Genomic DNA, 23,859 nt, shown 5'->3' on the forward strand with positions numbered 1-23,859 from the left:
TTGGCTTGCTTTTGCTTCGGTTGCATACGCACTTGGCACTATTATGGTCACCTCCATGATGAGGAAAAGATATAGAAATGAATATGAGGTGATTCTAGTCCCTACATGATATCTCTCTCTCTCTCTCTCTCTCTCTCTCTTTTAGTTCTACCATCTTCCATAGTTTTAGAAAATTTTTGGTTTCTTAGGTTAGTTGTGATATCTTGTTCATGCATTAATGTAATTGTGATATTGTTGACATTTACCGTCAGATCAAAGAGGTCTGTTTGTTTTCAATTAATCATCATTCTATTTCTGGAAAATATGCAAAACAATGTATATGGAACAGGACAGGACCGGTGCTTCGTACTTACGGGTTTGACTGGGTAATTTTCAAACTCTTTAGTTGGCCACCCAAATTTGAATGCTTTCGGATTATCCAAGATTTTTTTTTTTAATTTATTCCGATTTTTCTCTCTAAACTACAAAAGGAATCATTCAATATGCATTGTGCGGAAAGGCCGCGCCACAAGGGCCAGGCCTACCAAGAGAGAGCCTAAAGGCTGAAAGAAATTTAATAACCACAAAGCGCCTCGATTCTCTATTACCCAATCATTCAATATAACAAAGATTAACACGTTCTGTAATTTTCTGAAGAAAAGGTAACTAACGATACCAATTAGCTAAGCCAAACCATTGCAGTTACGTGATTATAACATAGTTTGGTATTTGAGGTTACGGTAATTTAAAAATTATAGCATCAAAGTATTTAATAAAAACTAATTGTTGTGATTTTAAAATTAAGTTGATGTATTTTTTGTATGATGAAAAATTCATAATTTTTTACTATTTTTGTCAAAATTATTATTTAAATATCAAATTTTATAATGTATCATTAATTTTTATTTTATAATTATATTTTTTTCATAACAACTTTTTCTTAAAAAGTTAGAATGCCTTAATATCAAGGGGTGTGTAAAGTTAATTTGAAAATCCTGCATGGCTCAGCCATTTATCTGTGCAGTACATAGGTGAAGGGCTTTGCTTTGTAAACTTGCACCATCCGGATTGAGGATTACGTTTATGAGAAATAATATCATTTCCCCTCTCTCTTTATTTTATTTGTATACTTCTTGAGATTATTTTAGATCTAGTTTGGTAATGAGATTGGATAGCTGTAGTTTAAAAGTTATAAAGTTATGGTATTAAAGTATTTAGTAAATATTAGCTATTATAACTTAAAGTTAACTTGATATTTACAACTTACATCATGAAAAACATTTAATATCTTTACTATTTTTGTTAAAATTATTATTTAAAAATTATCTTTACTATATATTATTAATTTTTATTTATAATTTCAAAATTTTTTTTACGCAATAGAAACTACAATACCTCAAAACTAAAGATAACCTTAATTATCTTACAAAAATTCATCCCTGAATTCACCACAGATAATAAGGTTAAATATCTCCTTTGAGTTCATGGAATGATATGAGATAACACATGATGCAAAACTCTTTTCTTCTACTTATCAAGTTCTCATCATATTGGGTTGGCTCATCCCAACTGAGCATCGTCCAAAAATTCCGGCTAAGTTTACAGGCAGCACAAGGTATATCAAACAAAAGTCTTTGAATTATGCTATTATAAAGTTAAATTAGGAAGTTTGGAAAGATTTCTATTATAAATTATAATACAATTAGGGGAAAAAAAAAACCAAACATACAATAAGTTTCTGTGATATCTGTGAACCTCAGCTATTTGGAACTATCAATAAGTACATGTTTGTGATATTTGGAGCAATGTTGACACGAACTTTCGTTTAGTACAATAATATTATATTCAGTATGAATCTTGTCATTTATATGATATCTGTTCCATCAACAAGCTGGCATTAGCAATTTAATTATGATTAGAAATAACATCTCCAATGTTAATCACGTGCAAGTTCAGATTAATCATGTCAACAGTATAAAAGAAATATAGATTAATTAACTCGTACATAGTATAAATATTGATATGAGAATCTAAATTACCAGGCAGATAAAGCCCATATTGTCTTATGTCATTTTTTTCCCCTCATTTTGTCATCTTCAAATCATATCAATCTAAATTTGTAATAGTTGCCGAAATTGCTTGTCTTATCATCTATATTTATTCTCTACATACATATTAACATGTGTACTTGAACAAAAGTATAATAAAAAGGATCAAAAATTTTTTGTCCTTTTTTAAAAAATCCCTAAATTTATAAAGACTATCTTTTTTTCACCCTTATATCCTAATTTGGTTCAAATGTTGTTTCCATATTTGTATATGTTTTTTTCTTTCATAGCCATAAGTTATTCACAGTTCCAACTTTATGTATGCATAGGATAAGACAGATGATAAGACAAGCAATATCACCAACTATTATAAATTTAGATTGATATGATTAGAAGATGACAAGTTGGAAAAAAAAAAAAGTGACATAAGAAAGTATGAGCTTTATGTGCCTAATAATTCAATTCTCATTTCAATATATACAATGTATCAGCTAATTAATCTATATTTCTTTTAGAATAATGCAGACATGAATCTCCCGTTGCTCGTGATTAACATTGAAGATATTATTTCTAATCACAATTAAAATGTTAATGCCAGATAATTATCACAAATATCATACAAATGACACAATTAGTATCGAGTACAATATAAAATTATATTTTTCTTTAAAACATAGGAGGATCGATAAAGTTCAGAGTGATTTTTTAGTCACCTACCTCCACAGGGTTCAAATTTAAATGATCAGTTAAGAATAACCGCTTAAAAACAAATCAGCCAAGCTTCTGAGAGCAGAATGTTATTGGATTAAATGAAAGTTCATGCAATTAATTAAATAGGCATATAACATACAAACACTGTACATATAAACACTCTTTGAAATTGAGGATCAATGGCGACAGCTTTCAAATTACGAAGTGGTACATGCTTTCAGCAGGATCTGTTCAAAGCTGTCGGTGATCTTCCCAATTGGATGTGTATGCAGTCCTTCATAGGTTGTCACCACAATCTCTTCATCTTTTGTATTGCGTTGGACTTGCTTTTTCACATTGCACCCTTTGTGAGTACATTTGTAGTAACTCCTGCAAGAGGTAAGGAAACTATATGTCTATACATGAACCAACTCACTTATTAATTATTGAAATCATTTATCTTTCTAGAAACAAAATAACATAAAATATAAATCTTGCAAATGGAAAATCTACAGTCAATCATCATAGAAACAGGGATGAAAAGTAGCAAAGTCAATTGGAATCTCCTTGGATACATACATACATACATACATATATATATAGGTCATGATACCAACTCAATCATCCTAGATAATTATGAGAGCTAATTGACTTATTATCCGAGTTTCTCCTAAGCAAAATTTATATAAGTAATTTACGGTTAATAGAATCAGAATCATAAATTCTCACTAACAGATATGTGGTGTACGATATCTGATAGTATAGGAAAACTCAGATAAAGAGAGGATCGTAAATAATAATTCATTAAACGAAGTTGCTAACCTGGGGAACTTGCTGTTCTTTACAACCTTTTGTCCATATTTCCTCCATCTATAACCGTCATCAAGTATGTCAACCTGGCTTCTCGTTTGAAAAGCATATCTGTGCTTTTTGGTCCCTTTGTGGTCTCCTTTCTTTCCAGATTGTTTCGCCTTATCACTCCCAGAGGTTCCACTAGCACCACCTGAGTAAAGTTGAAATTCAGATACAGCATGTTCTTGTGCACGGGGATCAATTCCCATGTTCAATGAGGAATGAGAAGCTGAAAATCTTGACTGTAAATGGGAGTTGTCCATATGGGACTGCTCTACCACTACCATCAAGCAGAAGCACAATAATTAAAATGATGTGAAGTAGAAAAAAATGAAGCGCACAGTGATGGTTTATAAAGTTTGGCGAAAGGCTGCAATAATATATACTTTGGAAAAAAAGGTGGGCGGCTTAATGGCCAGCGTCTAATTACACTCACTACAGAGAAAAAGAGAGATTGAAAATTTGAAATATAGTATTTGAGACTTGATACTGACTTTAATTCTTCGGTGGCGCAGCCCTCAACAGGAAATTTGATGTCGTAAACGGCACGTCAAGTAATAATAACAGTGGTAAGAAATAAGAATAGTGGGCAATGAGTATATACATACACCGCCCCTTGGGAACTAAGGGATTTTTTTTTTCTCCTTTTTAGTTGGTTTATGGATAGTTTGATAATTTTATAATTTTTAAAATAATTGAAGTTAATTGTACTGTAAAAATAATCAGATATAAAGAAAATTAGTTAAATATTTAATAAAATTTATTTATAAAAGTTATGTGAGTTTTAAAAGTATTTGTATGTGTTTGGTAAATTTTACTATTGAATTGTTATAAAAATACGAATGACTAAAATGAACATCATGTTGAATAAAATTTATTTACATATTTATTAACATGTATATATAATTTTTTATTGTGTGTATACAATAATTGATAACTAAAATAATTTTTATTTTACATTTTTTAATCTCAATATAGTTGGTAATAAAAATAATAATCTTTTTAAGATTAAAAATTTATTTCTTAATTGAATAAGAATAAGTGTGGATTTTTATAATACATGTAAGGATATATATGAAATTGTATTAAGTATAAAATTGATTTTTTTAAAATCAGATTTTGAAAAGCTCCTTCTCCTCAGCTTTTTAAAATTTGCTAAAGGAGGGATGATTTTATTAAAAGTGATTTTTTAAAAAAATTACCAAAAACCAAAATTAGCTTTTATTTTTTTTAAATATCTTTTTTAAAATTACTTTTAAGCTTCTAAAAAATAATCCCAAATGGGCTCTTAATACTTATTGGTAAAGGATGATCTACATCTTAAATATAATTTAACTATATATACATACCGAGTCTTTTTTTTTTTAATATGCAAACTTAAACTAGACTCTTATGTCTTACTATAATTTAGTATTAAATAAAACCAGCTCATAGGATGATCCACGACTTTAATGTAATTTAACTATATATATACACATCGAGTCCCTTTCTTTTCTCACGTCAGCATGTTTTAAAATGTGAACTTGAACTAGATACTTCTTTCTTATTATAATTTAGTACTAAATAAGAGCGGTTCTTGTTTATCCATATGTCAATTTAAGAGTTCGGTAGCGTTTGTTTTTTTTTCTAAAATATAAAATTCTGCGCAGATCATATTTGACTAAATGATATATTTGTACGTACTTTTCTACAATGGAATGAAATATATTTACGTATTTTTTTCTAAATTTTCGATGTTTAATAGAGAAAAACAGTACATTTTTTTAACCAAAGAAAAACAAATACATTTAAGACACCTGAATTTCTTCACCTACTTTATATCAAGCGGCTTTTTTTTTTTTATTGGTAGTAAATATGCCCTTGTCTAATATATATCTAGAGCATTGCTCAGCATCTATTAAGTTATAATTTGATAGCACAATCAATTCTTCACGTCGTAGTTAAGACTTAAGAATGTAATCCTATGAGTGGGGTCTTAATTAATTTAGCTGCTAAAACTTTTTGAGGTGATACAAATGTTTGAATTATGCTCACATAATGAAAATGAAATTTACTTTTCGGTCAGTCTATGTTTAAAATAATTAATATGGGTTATATGATTGCCATATATCTTATATTATTTATTTTCTTTCATTCTCTTACAAAAGTGACAGACGATATGTGACAATGAATAAATGGTATTATTAGCACTGCCGTATCATTTTGTACAAATTGAGATCGAATAAAATTTACCATTAAATTACAATGAGATGAAATTTCTCGATTTTTTTTTTGTAACAATTTTATTTGCAAATTTCATTATTTCTTTCACGTAAGAATAAACTGGGCCAGAGCAATCTTTGAAGAAGATTTGCTTTATCTATTTTTTTCATTTTATTGGAGATTTGCTTGAATTTGGATGGAGCAAGTGCATGTTATTAAAATAAAATAAAATAAATATAAGAGGAGAGATAAGGGAGAAAGAGGAAACCGAGTCAATGAAAAATTTACAAAAAGTACTTTTTGTCAAAAATTCAAAATTATTAGTTAAGAAAAGGTGCTGAAAGAAAATTTTTGGTTCAAAATTTCTCTTCCTTTTTTTAATGAGTAATGATATAAGTACAAATATTTTTATACAAATAATGTTTTATAAAAAGATATAACAATGTGACATAATATAAAAGTTAAAACAACTTAAACCAAAAGCATCATTAGCAGAATATAATATCATTGTAATTTTCTTTCTGTTTTTTTTTTAAAGAAGAACATCATCGGAAAATTGGAATTTAAAAATAAGAAAAATCACTACCATTTGGATCACATCTTGAAATTACATCAGAAAATTATTCTCTTTACTTATATTACAAAATAAAATTACAAAATTAGAATAAATATTCAAGTATAATGAGGAGCCCATTAAGAAGAATTTGAAAAATAATTTTTCCCCGAGGAATAAGGATCCCAAATTTGTAAGGGAATTTGCCATCCCTAGTTCTGGCAGATAGCAATGGAGCTAAATTTTCAAAATCCAATTTAATTGGTTTATTCGTTGTAATTTTTAAAATTAAATTCAACAATTCTATCTAAATTTATATTTCAATTTTGCGTGTACAGCTCTATTAAATTGGATTGTATAATCCAATCAACGTGAAATTGAATGGCAGTGATTCTATTTCAATCTTCATTCACAGAATTGAAAGAATTAAAATGATTTTTGTCAGAGAAAAAAAAAATTAGAATGGACAAACAATTCAATAAAAAGTCAGTATTCGGTATGTGTGTTTCTTAGAATTGATATAAAGAACACTGAGTTTCATCAAGTGAAATAGTACGTACTCCAATTAAAGAACACTGGCAAAACGAAGGCAACAAAAAAGACAATGAAGCAACAGAGATCAACTGATCAACTAGCTAAAGCATAAATTATTAGTGCACCCAATATTTTTTTTTTAAAAAAAACCCCTAGTACTTAGTTTTCAGAATGGACTCATAATTATTCTTAGCAGCAGTTGCTTGCTAGGCTGGTGAGTTGAACTCATTCCAAAGTTCAATCCATGTTTCCATGGCGTCTCCAAGTGTCTGAAAGTAAGGATGGAGATGCCCTAACTTTTCCTTGACCTGCTTGGAGAGCTCGATGTGGCATTTCTATGCAGTTGTGCATTCCTTTGGGAGAACTAAAGATTGAAAAAATGGAATGATCTCTTCCTGCCAGAACAGTCCATTGTATTCCTTCTTCAAATTCACAAATGGGTTGCTTGCTTTATTGTGCCAAACGTACGGCAGCCCTGTCTTCACCCCAAGATTCAGATGATCACAGACTACCTGCATGAACAGCAATAACATGATTAGCTAGGTACAAATAATCATTAGTAATAAAATATCGATTCTCTTTTGATCTGAACTTTTTAATAAATCTTAACTACATACTAAAACTGATGGACAAAATTCTCAAAAATTGAGAGATTCCTGGCATCAAAACTTTATACCTAGACATACCATCCAGCCCACATATCATCATATCTGCCAATGGGCTGGCCATTACCCATGAGGGCAAAATAAATGGCTGGGCCAATGAGTTCCCTGTTGAAAGCCAGGTTCATCGCACACATCGGGAAGAGACTGCCTTTTGGGATTGTCATAACAGCATCCACATACCTGTGAGAATTACTAATTAAAATCAATACACAATTAGCAAAATATCTCTTGCTTTAATGGCATTGGTAGAAAAAAGTAACCTGGAGTTGCGCTCGCGAGGTGCTTTTATTGTTTCTGTCTAATTTATGTTATATACTTATCACGCTTTCATTTGCAATTGTTATTATATGAATACAATCTACATTGAATTTTTAATGATTTTTTTAGTATTAACTGTAAGATGTAGAAGTTTAATTTACCTTTTTGACCAAGCTCGGTATATTTACTGATAAAAGTATTAATATTGTTATAATTTGCATGTGGTTGGCAGATTGTTTCTTTGACTGATTTAATTTTACAAATTATTGTTCTGCGGCTGTGTTAAAATCTTTTACAAAATTACGAGAATGTGTTTGATTGTTGAACGTACAAATACATGTTTAACGTAAATACTTTTCAGTTTAGCTATACATTGGCGACTTGTGATAATGGGTTCCTTGACATCAAATGTCTTGTTTTGTCCTCTGTTGCTTTATTTATGAGAAATGCATGCATGGTTAGTTAATTTAATAATTTGGTGTATGTTGGGAATGACGCATAGCTGCTTAATTTCATTATTTTTTTTATTTAAATAAAATTTTACATTAACAAGCATCATTGTTGAAATAGATAAATCTTGGATATTGTCTGCAAGAGAGTCCAAGAATATGAAAGTGGACTTTGAGGAGTTTGTGAATTTTGCTACGCTTAATTCAGAAAATCATAGATCAGTTAGATGTCCTTGGACTGAGTGTTGCAAAGTAGAGTTCCATACTCCTGAATGAATAAAGGGTTATTTATTTGAAAATAGTTTTCTGCGAACATACGTAGCTTGGGATAAATATAGAGAGGTTGATTCAAATACTGTCTTATTCTTAAAATGACGAATTTAGGTTGCAAGATCACAGTAATTTCGAGGACATGATCCACGATGTGTATGAAAAATGTGATCAAAATCCTAAGTGTTTTAGGGATATACTTGAGGATACTGAGAAGTCTTGGTAATTTAAGCTCAAAGTATTCTAAGTTGTCAGGGTTAATGAAATTGTATAATGTAAAGAGAAGTATGGGTGGTTTGACCAAGGGCTTACTACTTTGTTAAAAGTTCTTTTTGACATGTTCCCAAAAAATAATAACATTCCGAAGTTAATGTATGAGGTCAAAAAAAAACAATGAGAGTGTTAGGATTAAATTATGAGAAAATACATGCATACAAGAATGATTGCATTCTCTTCTAAAAAGAGTATGGAAATCAGAATAAATGCCTTACTTGTGGGGAGTCTAAGTGAAAAAAAAAACATAAAAAGAGTTAAAACAAGTAGTAACCAAGTGCCTACAAAGGTATTGTGATATTTTCCTTTAATTCCTAGGTTCAAACGTTTGTTTTAATCACCCCAAACTGCTGAGAACTTGCCTTGGCATGCTAATCACCAAACTAGAGATGGCAAACTTCGCCATCTAGCAGATTCACTAGCACGACATTTAGTTGACTCTAAGTGGCCTAACTTTGGCCAAGAACCCAGAACTAGCTCTTTAAATTGATAGAGTTAATCTACACATCACTTTTAGTTCTGCCTACAGTTGATGGCTAGTTATGTTGGTCATTTTGTAATCTTCCTCCATAGATGTGCATGAAGGGAAAATATATTTTGTTGTCTTGATTGATATCTGGGCCTAAACAACCTGAGAATGATCTAAATGTTTACCTAGCACTCTTAATTGACGATTTGAAAACCCTTTGGAATGTCGGTAAAGAAACTTGTGATGCTTTTAAAAAGCATACCTTAATTTGTGGGTTGTCTTAATGTGGACTATTAGTGAATTTCCTGTATATGCGAATCTTTTCGGGTGTACTATTAAAAACTACTATGGTTGTCTAGTTTTATGGCCTAAACAAAAAGTCACAATGGCTTACACACACTAAAAAGCGTGTATTTTAGGGTATCGTTGATTTTTTGCCACATGACCACTCATTTAGATCACTTAAAAAGGTTTTCAATAATAAGACAGAATGTGATGAACCTCTAAAAACTTTATTTGGTCAAAGATATTTTGAAATTAGTCGATGGTGTTAATTATAAGAGGGGAAATTATCATTTATATACCCTTAGTTTACTCCATTATAAAAAATACTACAACACTTTAAGGGTGTATCAATCGTCCACCCTAAGTTGACAAAATGTATCAGCTGACCACCAAACCGTTAGTTGCCGTTTAAGTATGATGACGTCAGAAGGGTAATTTGGTCTTTTCATATGATACAAGTGATAATTTAAGGGTATACAAGTGATAAAAAGAGAATTTAAGGGTATACAAGTGATAAATTTTAAGGGTAAAATCGTCAATTCACTGTAACTCCGTTAACTTTCAAACGACAACTAACAGTTTGGTAGCCGGCTGATACATTTTGTCAACTAAGGGTGGACGATTGATACACCCTCAAAGTATTGTAGTATTTTTGATAATAGAGAAAATATGTGGTATATGAATGATAATTTCCCTTATAAGAGTGGTAAGTAAAGAGACATCAAGCGAAAGTGTGATGATTGTGATCATGATATTGACAAATTATTAAAAAATAATCAATTCTTTTATTTGGAGTCTTGGCAACATTTATTAGTTCGCCATGTGTTAGATGTAATGCACACTGAAAAAAGTTGTATATGAGAACATCTATGACATATTACTTCATCAATCTAGAAAGACCAAAGATGGGGTCAATGCTAGAAAATATCTCATTGAATTACAGATTAGAGGCAAATTAATTGCTAGTGAAAATCATAAAATTCCATACCTGCAGGACCTTACACCTTGAGTGAAAAAGAGAAAAAGATGTTCTTCAAACTTTGTTCGAAACCAAAGTTTCAGAAAGTAATTCTTTCTACTTCAATAGTCTTGCAAACTTGGATGACTGTCGGCTTAAAAGTCTTAAGTCTTATAATTGCCACACTTTGATGCAATAGTTACTACCCTTAGCGATCCGTGGTTGTTTGCCAAAAATGTTTGAAAAGCTATAATTAGGATGTGCTTTTACTTCAATGCATTGCGTAATAAGATGCTAAAAACATTATCTCTTGACAAACTAGAAAAACAACATTATGTCACTATGTGATTGTTTGAGCAATTCTTCCAACCTTTTGTTTTTACATAATGGTCCACTTGACGTTGCATCTTGTTGACCAAGTCCAATTATGTGGACCTATTCACCTTTGTTGGATGTATTCATTCGAGAGAAACATGAAATTGTTAAAGGGTTATGTTTGTAAATATTGTCGCCCTGAGAGATGCATTGCTAAATGTTATGTGGCAGAGGAAACAGTTGAATTTTGTGCTGAATATATGTCCAATCATGATTTCATTGGACTGCCACCTAGTTGCATGGTAGATTATGCAATTGAAAAGACTTTAGAAGGTGGAGAGGCTACTATGGTTGATGCTTTATTGTTGCAGCAAGCACATCTTTTTATTTTGCAAAACACCATTGAATTTAAAACTTATATAAAGTAAATTTATTGTAAACATTGATTATTATTGTTGAAAACCAATCTAACTTATAGTAAATTTAAAACAACTGACTTTTTCATAATAATATTGTAGGGAGCATAGATTGTACTTGCAAACAAAATACCCAAGTAATCAAAACGTTGTCAATTGTTAGTAATTAAAGACACTTGTATCTTTATTGATTTGTTGCAAAATAAAGTTTGATTATATAACTAGTTTAGACTAACATTGCTTCGTTTGTCTATAAAATTTATAAATGTTTATTTAATTGTAGGTAGCAAATGATATTAAAATTGGTATAGATGTACCAGAAACAATAAAGTAGTTGGCCAATAAACCTAGCTTTACTGTCATACCATATTTAGGGTATTTTATCAATGGTTTCAAATCTGCAACTAAGAATCACAATATTAACCATGTTACACAAAATAGTGGAGTTAACGTTTTAGCAACATTACAAATTTCAAGCTTGAAGGTTAAAAATCCACATTGGTGTGATATTAGGTGGGTTAAAATTGAGATTTGGGTAGATAGTCGGTAGGTTAAAATTGATGATTTAGAGTTCACTGTAATTGATCTTAATCGGGTTGGTTATAAGTCTGATTGTTTCATTTTAACTTCACATGCAAAGCAAGTATTTTATGTGAAAGATCAAGTAGATCCAAAAAAATCAATTGTTTGTTTAGTGGGTCAAAGAGTTAATAAAGCAATAGGTTATGATGGGAGTATTTACATGGTGATACGTGAACCTTTATCTAAAGTATATCCATCTCTGAACATGGATACGGATAAAGATGACTTTGGATTTTATGATAGACCTAATTGTGATGGTATCCCTATAGATAATTATTCAATGGAGGAATAAACAAAATTTTATTTTGCAAGTTTCTTGGCTTTGTTTTGCTTTTTAGATATATGTTTGTTTCGACTTGTTTTTTTTTTTTCTGTATTCTGTTTTGATTAATAATTTGTGCATTGCTTTGAAAATTCAGTGACATGTCTAACAAAGAAAAAAATGAAGAGATGAGTGTGCCTAAATGTGATGAGGGACTAACAAGGAGAAAAAAAAAAACAAAGAAGAAGCATTTGATGAAATTAACACATAATAACAAAATCATTGTTGAGTATAATGACTATGGAATTCCTAATGAAGAAGGAGCAAATGAATTGTGATCTTATATTAGTGTTGTGGTCAGAGATAATGTTTCAATCTTGTATGATAATTAGCGATTTGTTCCCCTGGAGATTAAAGAAAAACTTTGGGACCACATATTGGTAATATATAATTTCTTATTTATTTCAGTAATTTTATAATTTGGTTTTTGAAAATAAATTTATTTTGTTTCTTATTCATATGGTGGAATAGACCATGTTTGTATTGGACGTGAGGAGCAAAAAATATGTGTTGCAGTCAATGAGAATTTTTTTAAAGAACTTTATATTAGCCTTAAATAGTGAATCTATCCAACCAACAAAGATCATCATAATAAGTTGCCACTTAGAGAGTATCATAAAATTACAATGTCAGAGTGGAAAGAGTTTGTTGATAGGATGCTTGGGGTTGAATTTCAAGTATGTTATATTGCAATAGTGATTAGTTATTTTGTTACACTTATTTTTGTGAATGGACATGATTAATTAATTTCAAATGTTTTCTCTAAGGAAAAAAGCCAAAAAGGGAGGCAATTACATGCAAAGATTAAATACAACCATTGCTTAGGTAGTTCAGGATATGGTGGCGAACTATATCAATAGGTATTTTATCACAATCTCTTCTAATTTGAATATATGCACTTCAAATGTGTAAAAGCTTTATTTTTTGGTTTTGCATATTTAAGGAAACTTTAGTTATATTTTGTTATTATAAACATAAAATAGAAGGATGAGCTTGGAGTTTCTATCAAAGAGGTTGATCGTCGTCAATTGTGGTTGATGGCTCGAAAGAACAATAGTGGTGGTTATGAAACTGATGTACAACAAGTGGCAAAGAAGATTGCAAGTATTACTTTTTTATTACTTACTTGGTTTGCAATGGTTTGGTTTTATTTTTTTATTTTTAATTCAAGGCCTTGTATGTTATTGAGGTTATATTTTGTGTTCATGTTATTATAGGAGAATTCAAAGAGTCTGGTAGAGCAAGGCTCCTCTGACTGTCATAGGGTTAGTGACATTTTAACTACAATTCTTGAAAAACAGTTAAATGACAGTAGAGTCCAAGGTATAGGGTAGTTAATAACCCCAATTATGTATTTTCATGTACCAACTGCATCAAACTTGGATATGGAAAGAATGGTCATAGAAAAAAAAGTTTTTGAGGAAAGGTATCGACTGACGATGACTTGGCTATATATGATGGCTACAAAACTGAATGTTTATAGTCGAATAAAGGTTGGTAGTTGCAGCGTAGTCAATACTAAATCGCCTATTAGCCGTCATACTAACTTGAAAGCTCAATTAAAGCTAAAGACAAAGGTTATTATCTTTGTAATTTTTTTATTTAATATTTAATTTATTTAACTAATTGATGTGTCATGTTTACTTGTTGAATAGGTTATGGATTTTGTAAATGAATCAACTCTAAAATTGACATCATTGAGCAAGGTGATCATGGAGAATGATGGTGGCAATACGCCAACTCCTCCAATTCTAATTGAAACTGAGGTAGAACAAGTGAAAAAGACTCCAAAGAAGACTCCAATAAAAACTCCTAGGAGGTCTCATAAATTGAAAGAGACTACAACCCGACAAAGCAAAGCAACAGACCCTTGTATTATTCATGTTAGAGTTGAGCCTCCTCCTCCAATGAAGGCAAAAGTGATGAAACCAAATGCCAATAGGAAGCTAGTATTGAGGAAGAACACTAGGTTAGTTTCACATCAAAGAAAGAACACTAGTCAAAGCATTAATATGTTTTCCCTAATAGTGGACAATTTTCTTGACAAATGGTTATTGATCGAACATGATGAATCAGTTTTCGGTTATGCATCGAAAACACTATTGAACAAGACTGTCTGTCAAGTGATCATTAAATTTAGTTGTCTAATTGAGCTATGGGCAAAATAAGTCATTATTTTAAATAATTACTGTTTTATTTAACTTTTTTAAGTAAGTCACTATATTTGGAACTTTAATAATAATTTTATTAATCTTGGATGTATCGTCACATAGGCACTTACATGAGATCATAGAAAATAATAGAGTCGTTTCTTGTGGGATTTAGTCAAGTTATGATCAGTTCACTCAATCCAATGGAGGAGGCTATTACTACAAAGTCTCGCTATGTATTTGAACTATTAAAAGCAGTTCTAATTGGATAGTTGATATTAATCCCATATAACCTAGGGCACATAAGGACTTTTATCTTTATATGTTTTGTATATTAACATCAACAATTTAGAAATTATAGAATATGTAGTTCTTTCATATATTGATATCACTATTTAATATTTTTGTTATTGCTATTGTAGCAATCATTGGGTGTCAGTTGCAATCGATATGTTGGCCTCCATTGTATATTATTTACATTGAGTATTTGCACATAAAGTAAACTATTATTTGGAGCGAATAATAAAGTAGTTAAGTTTTTCCATACTTATATTTCAGTGTTTTATATAATTAGGTAATGAATTTTAGTACATTGAGTTTTATATTCACCGTATGCTTTCATATTTAGAGGAGTTCGGATGTATCATGCAATAAAACAAAAAACTAAGCTGAATTTGAAGTGGATGCTGGTCCAAGTAAGGATACAAGGATATGTTCATTTTGTCTAAATTTGTAGCTTTTGGTATAATAGTTGATACTAAAACTAATTTCATAAATTTATAATGCCCTCAGCAATTAAGCGATTTTGAATGTGGGTACTTTGTTATGAAGTACATGTAAGAGATTGTGCAAAATATAAGTTTTAAACCTATGTTTTGATAGATATTTTAATTATGAACATTTTGTTTATAGCATAATTTTCTTTCTCATTTTCTATAATTGAAGTTCGAGGGGATAATTGGGTGCGTATGTGGCTAACTTCATCACTAGTTTAAGAAAATAAATAACTATCACTTATTTGTTCCTATTTTATAATTAAAGGTTCATGATCAGTGGGCTACGTATGATGTGTGATGTGTTTGTTATTCCTTTATTACTTTCAGGAATGTGTCTTTATTAGTTTGATTTTGTTGGAATTGATCATAAGTCTGATTGCTTCTTATTGCTACTACTACTCAGACAATTGAAGATAGTAATGCCACTACTTTTTATTCTAGTCCATTTACCTTATTAACTACTACTAAAATTGTAGTTGTGATAAACAAGTTGTAATTTTCTTATTTTGGAAATTAGTTGTGATTTTTGCTAATAATGTGCTATTGAAACTATAGTTGATGAATTTGGTTCTTGAACTAATTTGGTTATTGAATGTTGAGTGTTAAATGTTGAATGGAGCCTGATGGCATTTGTTAAATGGAGATTATTAGGTTTTGTTTCTAACATTTGTTCCATAATTATTGTTGAAAATTGTTGTTTATTGGGTTTTAATTTTAGGCTATTGACAATTATAATAATAAAAATTTTATTATTTTTAAAATTTTCAAAAATCTATTGACACTAATTTAGCATCTGTAAAAATTAATATTTTTGAATCACAACATAAATGATACTAGCACATCAAAACTTTCTTCATACCATAAAATCACTATCTCTATGGCTGTATACAATCATAATTATTTTGATATTATGAAATCACAATAAATGTCAGTAAATTTTTTGCACTGTGATCAATGACACTAAACTCAGTGTCAATAAAAATCGTTACTGATACTAAAATAATATCAAAGTAGGTCATTTTTTACTAGTGTAAATATATGATTAACATAGTCATTTCACGGTAGATAGTCACCATTGATTAGTGATTATAGAAAATGAATAATGTTATGAGAAAATAACCAAAAAAATTCAAGTCTAGAGATTTACCTGACAATTAAAGGACTGATTCAAGCATTCAAAGAAGAAGGGAGAGTACACTAAAGAGAAAGAAAGAGGCTGAGCAAAAGAGTGAACAACTTTTTAAAAAAAATTAGGGCTGACTGCCCTTCTTTAAATTTATACTTAATTATTGTCTTATTATCATTTAAATTCACATAACTAGCATTTAAGTTTAATATGCTATGAATAAAACTTATTATCATTTATAACTACACAATTGTTAAGAAAATTTTAAAATAAAATAAAATTAAAAAGTAAATGGATATGGATCTGGATATGAATCTAAATATTAAGATAGATCCAAACCTGCTCCATACCGTCTTACATCTACGCATCAATATCTAAATCCAATGTAAACCTATCCAAATTTAATACAATTGGGATTGGATCATGTGGATCTCAGGTCAAATCTAATCTATTGCCATCCCTAGTCAACCCAAAAGCAAATGACAAGCACTATAGGTGCAACATCGCACCAAACTTCATCTTTATATGTGTTTCTAATAAAAAATGAAATAAGGTGGCATTTTTTTTTACCTCTATCTCATTTTTTGTTCTAAGTCAAGAAAGTTTATAAGGATGAAGATGCTACTCTGCTTTGAGTTTCAACTTTTCTACCATTTCAGTTGCTACAACATTCTCAAAACTGCCACTATTAATAATGACATTACATACCATTCCATGAGAAGTGCATCTCGTATGCAAGATATATATTTTTAGCTAATTGTCTTCCTCTTCACAAACAAAACTCAAACTTACTTGAATAATAAGAGATTTTCCATGATCAACATAGGTAACTTCCCCATCTTTAACTTGTTTTTCAACACTAGAATTCTCATGAGTGTCTTCTACATTCTCGCCATCGCTTTCTTTTTCAACAAGTGCAACCACCCTGTAGTTAATTCAGAAGCACTGTGCCCATAACCATTTAAAACATTGATGAGAACTAGCATTCGAACCACTTGCACGCTGGTTAGAACCTTCCCTAATATCATTCTTTGTGATTTTCTTTGTAGTAGAATTTGAACTAATGACTAGTGTTAAAAATTGTATGTTTATTAAGGAAAAATGTTATTTTGTGCTTATAATATAATTTACATTTGTAATTATGTAACATATTATGAATTTTTTATTTTTTTCTAAATATTTGATTTTGTGTATTTTTGTGTGTTTATTAGGTAAAGATAACAATTTCACATAATTTGAAGCTCCAAACAAATGTACGGATGTTAAATTTCGATTCTAAAAGTCTGAGAAATTAGATCATTGTCGAGGAGGATCCACCATTTTTGTTGTAAATTTATAAGTTTTTACCGCGGTAAATGTGGTGATTGTAAAATTATAAATTTTTACTATGTTAGGTATTGTAATTGTTCGTGAAATGTGTTGGATGTGCTTGAGTGGATTAAGTGTCTGTTTGATACGACTTATTTAAGAGTCATAAGTGCTTATTTAATCACATAAGCACTTTTTAAAAATTTTTATGGTGTTTGGTTATTTTTTTAGTAGAGTTTTTTTAGTTTAAGTAAGCTAATTTACCTCTACTAGCAAAAACCCATAATTTGAGCTTTTGGGAGTAGAGGTTAGAGAGCTTTTCCAAAAAATATATAATATAAAACATATCACACATTTTAATAGTTCAAAAGTGCTTTTTTTAATGACAACCAAACACCTAATGACTTTTTGCCCAAAAGCTCTATTGGTATAAGCTCTACTGCTATAAGCTTTATTGTTATAAGCTCTATTTAATAAACTGTACAAACGGAGCCTAAGTTAGGTTTATGTTTTGTTAGTGGGACAAATGTAAGGTTAAAATGTAATTTGTTTTATTTATTTGTGTGGTGTGGATTAATCTTATATTAGTATAAATAGAGGGGGGGGGGGGGAACACACACTCCACACCTTTCATTCTCTTCTTTCTCCTCAAATTCTTCTTCTCATTTCTTTTTATAATAAATTTTTAATAAGTAAAACTAGTTTTATTTCAATTTTCAAATACCATTTTTATGCTATTTTCAATTTTAATAATTTCTTTTATTTCAAATATGTTTAGGTAAATACTAATAGTTAGGGTGAGGTGAAACTCTTAGCAGAAAATATGATTTAATCAAATTCTATTTTTAATTATATAGAGTAAATTATTTTCTATTTAATTTTATCCATATTTTATATTTTGAAATTTTGATTTATTGTAAACAAACACGGGAGTTTGGCACAATAAATTCTTTATATATTAGTATAAAGTGTGGTAAAATAGTATTTTGACTTGTTGTACACAAGTTAAGTTTTGACACATTAAGTACTTAATCCATAATAAAATTAATGGGAAAATAACTGTAATTTATACAATTAATCTTTTGGGCAATAAAAAAAGAATTTATTAAATTGTATTTTTTTTACTAGGAGTGGATCCATAACCCTAACTAATTCAATTTCATTTTTTTTTAAAATTAAATTGCTTATATTTTAATTTTAATTTCATTTTTTAAATAAACTTAAATAAAAAAATTAAATTATTTATCTGTGGATCGACCTCGGACTCACCGAAATATAGTATAATTTGGCAATCTTATACTTGGGAGTAAATTAAACACTTTTAACTCGTCTCAACTAATATTTTGTTTTTGAAACAAAGTTACTTCCTTGATTAACATCATGACCAAGGAACGAAAGCCACTAGCATGAGCATCTTTTTGTTGTCTCTCCACTTTAAGCGCTAGTATGCTCACAGTATTGTAAGTCCAATATGGTTGTAGCTGTACCACATTACCAATCTCAGGTTTTAGATCTCCAAGATAGCATACGAATGTATGCTCTTCCACCTCTCCCAAATCATACTTCATTATTAGATTGTAAAACTCTGTTGTATAATCTTCCACTGATAATTCCTTTTGGTTAAAGCTATGAATCTTGAGATAGATGTCTTGCTTGTAGTTATCTAGCAAAAACTTCCTCTTAAGCTCCTTCTTCATTTTCTCCCATGAAATAATCTTTTTCTGTCCTTCTCATTTCCTCTTCCTCTCAAGATTTTCCCATAGTAAAGAAGCATAATTTTTAAGTTTAATGGCAATAAGTTTCACTTTTCGATCTTCTGGCATATCTTTGTATTAAAAAATGCATTCAACAGAATTAAGCCGATCAACAAACTAATCAGGTTTCATTCTTCCATCAAATTATGTAAATTCAACTTCGATAACGAAAGGCTAATAAGAGTTGCAGCATCTATGATTTCTAAAATGAGAAGAAGAGCCATATTAGAGCTTTAATCTTAGTGGAAATGATTGTAATCTTCCTTGTTACTATTGAACTTTCTTTTCTCAAACTATGATAAGAATCAGCACCTTGAGTTGCTTCAAGATGTTGCAAACGCTACTGAAGTTACTCTACATATCTTCTTAGATTATTCCTTTTAGTATCATCCAAGTCTCTCTCACGAAGAGGAGATTCTACGACATTTGGACCAATGTCGTTAATCCATGGATTTCGAATCCCAAAGTTCTTATACCAAATTTGACACCAGACACAACATGCAATTGAGGAAACAAACACAAAGTCACACACCAATGATACAACAACACACCATCAAAACAAACAACAAAGGGATACATGAAATTTCACCACCTAAAGTTGTTAAACTAAGGCTATAGGGCTAATTTCACTAACCACTCAAGGGAGACCACCAAGAGATACATGGTTGGATAAGAATTCAAAAAATTCAGAATTGATTCAATTCATAAAATTTCAAAATTAATTCATGATTACAACTAAGAATGCTTAAATAGCCTTCTTAGAACAATCCTCCAAGCATAGGTTTAATAAAAAAAACCTTAAATGACTTGACCAGCTTTGGAACTAAACATAAATGAGGCATTGATAAACTTAAAACATAGCAAAAGAGATCATAAATTGCAAACATCTAAACACGTACAACTTTCTTTTGACTCAAAACTAAACAGGTTGCATTAAATTCCTCTAGAAAATTATGAATTCAATTCTGTAAAATTCATTGGAAAGCTAAAAAACAGTTATCTTTCCAATGGTATATGGATTGAAAATTAATTTTACCTCACACAATGCTAGTTTTATTTCGAAATTGCCCTTTCTGCGCTAACTTTTGGTTCTATTGATTAATGTAAGAATTTGAGCTGCGCTTGGCATGGCTTAAATACTTATGACTTCAAACACTCCTGTGTTATTTATGTCCTTATAAGTCAACAAGAAAAAAAAGGGAGGAATTGAGTTTTATAGTTTAAGAAATAATTATATTTTACAGAGATATTTTTAAAATATAATATTTACTTCTCATTCAGACATTTTCTTATTCAGATAAAAGTCACAAAAAATTATTTTTTCTATTCAAATGTAAATATTTGAAAATTATACATAAGTCACAAAAAAAGTAATTTTTAACAAATGTCTTAAATTAATAAAATTTTAGACTAAAGACATTTAGTAAACAAATCCTTAGTCTCTACTTGTTAAATAAATAATCAAGATTGAGTTTTGAATTTTGATGTTGACAAATGACAATTAAGCCCTTTTTTTACTTAATTTATAATTAAGACAACTTTTTAACTAGATTTAAAGAAAAGGAGAAATTAAAACAGAAAAAAAATAAGGAGAGGATCCTTTTCTATAGGGATTTGAATTAAGTGTTAAACTCACCTTTTAAAAAGATATAATTGATAGTTATCGAATAAGAATATAAAATTAACTAAATTTAATATTATATTTTCATACATACACATGTGGTAAATAATTATGAAAAGTTAAGTACAATCAGCTCATAATTGAATCCAAATTATTTTCGCAGCCCTTTCTTCAAAAGCCAAAAATGTTTTAAAGCACAAGTGGCATGCTTTTAATTCGCAGCATTCAGAAATACTTCCTGACAAATTTATGGTATTTGAAATTATATATTATTCGCAAATAATTTATATTTAAGTATTATATATGAAAGTTCTTTTTTGAAAAACCATGTCTGCTATATATGACGACTCTGCAATTTTGAGTGTTAAATTAAGGTATTAAACTGTTCATTTGCGAAAGGCATTTATTTAGGTTAGAAGTTGTCATTAAATCAGGATTAAGTGTAGCATTATGTTGTAGCATTTTTTTTAATGAAAAAGTCAATTAATTAAAACGAAATGATAATTTATTAATAGGATGCAGTAATCTTGAGGAGCCAATTAAATAAGGACACTTGCAAAATAGCTTCAGGGCTCGAGATCCCTAAAGAAATTTCCCATGTTAATGTAATAGCAGAACAAATATCTTTATTATGGTAAAATGACAATAGTACGCAATAGAGTTGGGAACACGAAGGCAAGAAAAACGATGAAGCAACGTAGATAAACTACTAGGTCACCCCAAATAGTATTTAAGACTTGGTGCTGGGAGTGGACTCATTCTTCTTATTAGCAGCTGCTTGCTGTGCTGGTGAGTTGAGCTGATCCCAAGCTTCAATCCATGTTACCATGGCATCTCCGAGTTTCTGAAAGTAGGGATCAAGAGGCCCTAGCTTCTCCTTCACCTGTCTGGAGAGCTCAATGTAGCACTTCTGCACTGTTGTGCATTCCTTCGGGAGAAGTACAGATTGGAAAAATGGAATGATCTCTTCCTGCCAATATATGCCCTTGTATTCCTTCTTCAAATTCACAAATGGGTTGCTTGCCTTGCTGTGCCAAATGTATGGCAGCCCTGTCTTCACCCCCAAACTTAGATGATCACAGATTACCTGAAAAATAAATTCATTTACACAATGTGAAAATTTCTATGCTTAAATTATGTGCAAATCATCAATAAAATAACAAGAGTAAAGTTTCATTTGGTATTGAGGTGTTACGGGTTTTATTAACTCATACCTGCTGTAGAGTGTAAAATTTAGTAGTTAGCTTAGCTTAAATCACCCCAACGCACTCAAACAAAATTTTACATGTTTACCAAACACTATGTAGGCAACACACGACAACACTAAACGATGCCCAAGCAGCATGTATGATGGATACCTTGGCACACCAGCCAGCCCACATATCATCATATCTGCCAATGGGCTGACCATCACCCATGAGCCCAAAATACATGGCAGGGCCGATGAGTTCCCTGTCAAAAGCCAGGTTCATTCCACACATTGGGAAGAGACTGCCTTTTGGGATTGTCATGACTGCATCCACGTACCTGCCAGTGCTAAAGTCAATTTTACAATTAGCAAAAATTAACATTCATCTTGCTTCACTAGCTAGCAGTGGTGTTGTAGTAGAAAAATTAACCTGGAGTTGCGCTCACGAGGCTTGACAAGCTGAGTGGGGGCATCATAATCAGGAATGTTGAGCCAGAGTCCATGAGAGATGGCGGTAGGCACTCCTTCTCTTAAGCTAAATGGGTATCCTCTAACAAAGTCTGCTCCATCTCTATACGGATCATAGAGTGTGTTGAAGAAAAGTGGTGTTGATGGTGTCAGCAGATTCTGTATGTGCTGTGCCAGTGCATTTATCTCTTTGCCGCTTGGATCGTTCGCCACCTTCTCACCATTCACCAGGGTCAAAATAAATGAAAATAAGTCAGCAAAAAATGCAAAAAATTGCATTTAAGTCCTACTGTAGGATTTAATACGTGTCTCGTATTATGACAGAGCAACGACCTTCGGACACAAAACGTTTGACAAAATGGTCATATAAACGGTAGTGATAAAAGATCAGTTACAAAATAAGATAAATGAACACTGATTTTGACAGGTCAATGTTTTTTTATTTTTAATATTTGTAATTGGAAAAATATTAACAATAGGCAAAAAAAGAAAGAAAGATAGAATAAACTATAATAACATATTGTTTTTTTTCCTTTTTTTGTTATAGCTTATGATGCTATAATTTATTCTGTCTTCACTCGATTTAATTTTTCTGTTCAACTCCAAGATGGGTAAAGAGCCAAGCAGTGCATGCACTTCTCAGTCAAACTAAAACCCGTCATTATTATTACAAAGATTTTAATTTCCATGTCATTGTCCTCAATTAATATCGACTTCTACCAACCAAATTAACAAAGAGAAGTTCAGCCCATTCAAAGGCAGAAACCTGAAAAGAAAATGTCGTTAAGAAAGAAAAAAGAATGTGAAACTTACAAAGCAGTCATCGTCAATGGTGAAAATGTACTTCTTTTTGGAAACCAAGAAGCCAAAGCAGCGACAAGCAGAGTCCTTGAAGGAAATGCAGCTGGCCCTGGGTCCAAGAACCCGATTCACATCATTCCTGTTATACAACTCAAAGTCAAAACCTTCGGGGACCCGGATCGTTTTGGTGGGATCCCCATCTTGGACAATGATGAGGTGGTAAGGCTCAAAGAAGGGCCTCCACATCGCCAAGAAATCCAAGTTCCTGATGGTGGGGATAACAATGTCCAGATCATCTTTCAGCGGTGGTGATACTGGAGCTACTGGGTGGGCCATGGCGATGATATAAGGGAAATTATCATTTATATACCCTTAGTTTACTCCATTATCAAAAATACTACAACACTTTGAGGGTGTATCAATCGTCCACCCTAAGTTGACAAAATGTATCAGCTGACCACCAAACCGTTAGTTGCCGTTTAAGTATGATGACGTCAGAAGGGTAATTTGGTCTTTTCATATGATACAAGTGATAATTTAAGGGTA

General features: G+C 30.8%; 2 protein-coding genes and 1 pseudogene across 2 annotated transcripts; all 3 read right to left on the reverse strand.

Moving 5' to 3' along the window:
- Positions 1-2,808: 2,808 nt before the first annotated feature.
- Positions 2,809-4,000, reverse strand: LOC102622530 (probable WRKY transcription factor 75). Its single transcript, XM_006493166.4, has 2 exons — positions 3,540-4,000; positions 2,809-3,107 (listed from the first exon to the last, which is right to left on the reverse strand). The coding sequence occupies exons 1-2, from the start codon at positions 3,854-3,856 to the stop codon at positions 2,936-2,938; spliced, it is 489 nt and encodes a 162-aa protein (XP_006493229.1). The 5' UTR covers positions 3,857-4,000; the 3' UTR covers positions 2,809-2,935.
- A 3,064-nt stretch (positions 4,001-7,064) lies between these two features.
- On the reverse strand, positions 7,065-19,177 carry LOC127901863 (probable UDP-arabinopyranose mutase 1; annotated as a pseudogene).
- Positions 19,178-21,471: 2,294 nt separating this feature from the next.
- On the reverse strand, positions 21,472-23,663 carry LOC102607627 (probable UDP-arabinopyranose mutase 1). Its single transcript, XM_052439157.1, has 3 exons — positions 23,441-23,663; positions 22,354-22,385; positions 21,472-21,944 (listed from the first exon to the last, which is right to left on the reverse strand). The coding sequence occupies exons 1-3, from the start codon at positions 23,647-23,649 to the stop codon at positions 21,586-21,588; spliced, it is 600 nt and encodes a 199-aa protein (XP_052295117.1). The 5' UTR covers positions 23,650-23,663; the 3' UTR covers positions 21,472-21,585.
- Between the last annotated feature and the right edge of the window lie 196 nt (positions 23,664-23,859).

This window comes from Citrus sinensis, chromosome 4 (genome assembly GCF_022201045.2).
Source record: "Citrus sinensis cultivar Valencia sweet orange chromosome 4, DVS_A1.0, whole genome shotgun sequence".
NCBI classification, from domain to species: domain Eukaryota; kingdom Viridiplantae; phylum Streptophyta; class Magnoliopsida; order Sapindales; family Rutaceae; genus Citrus; species Citrus sinensis.

Excerpts from the sequence above, each read along its gene's own strand:
- LOC102622530 (XM_006493166.4), bottom strand. The coding sequence starts at position 3,856 with ATGGTAGTGGTAGAGCAGTCCCATATGGACAACTCCCATTTACAGTCA. Across the intron at positions 3,108-3,539 it reads AAGAACAGCAAGTTCCCCAG|GAGTTACTACAAATGTACTC; the intron begins GTTAGCAACTTC and ends TACCTCTTGCAG.
- LOC102607627 (XM_052439157.1), bottom strand. The coding sequence starts at position 23,649 with ATGGCCCACCCAGTAGCTCCAGTATCACCACCGCTGAAAGATGATCTG. Across the intron at positions 22,386-23,440 it reads TATAACAGGAATGATGTGAA|CAGGTACGTGGATGCAGTCA; the intron begins TCGGGTTCTTGG and ends CTTTAGCACTGG. Across the intron at positions 21,945-22,353 it reads TGCAGTCATGACAATCCCAA|AGGTAATCTGTGATCATCTA; the intron begins AAGGCAGTCTCT and ends AATTTATTTTTC.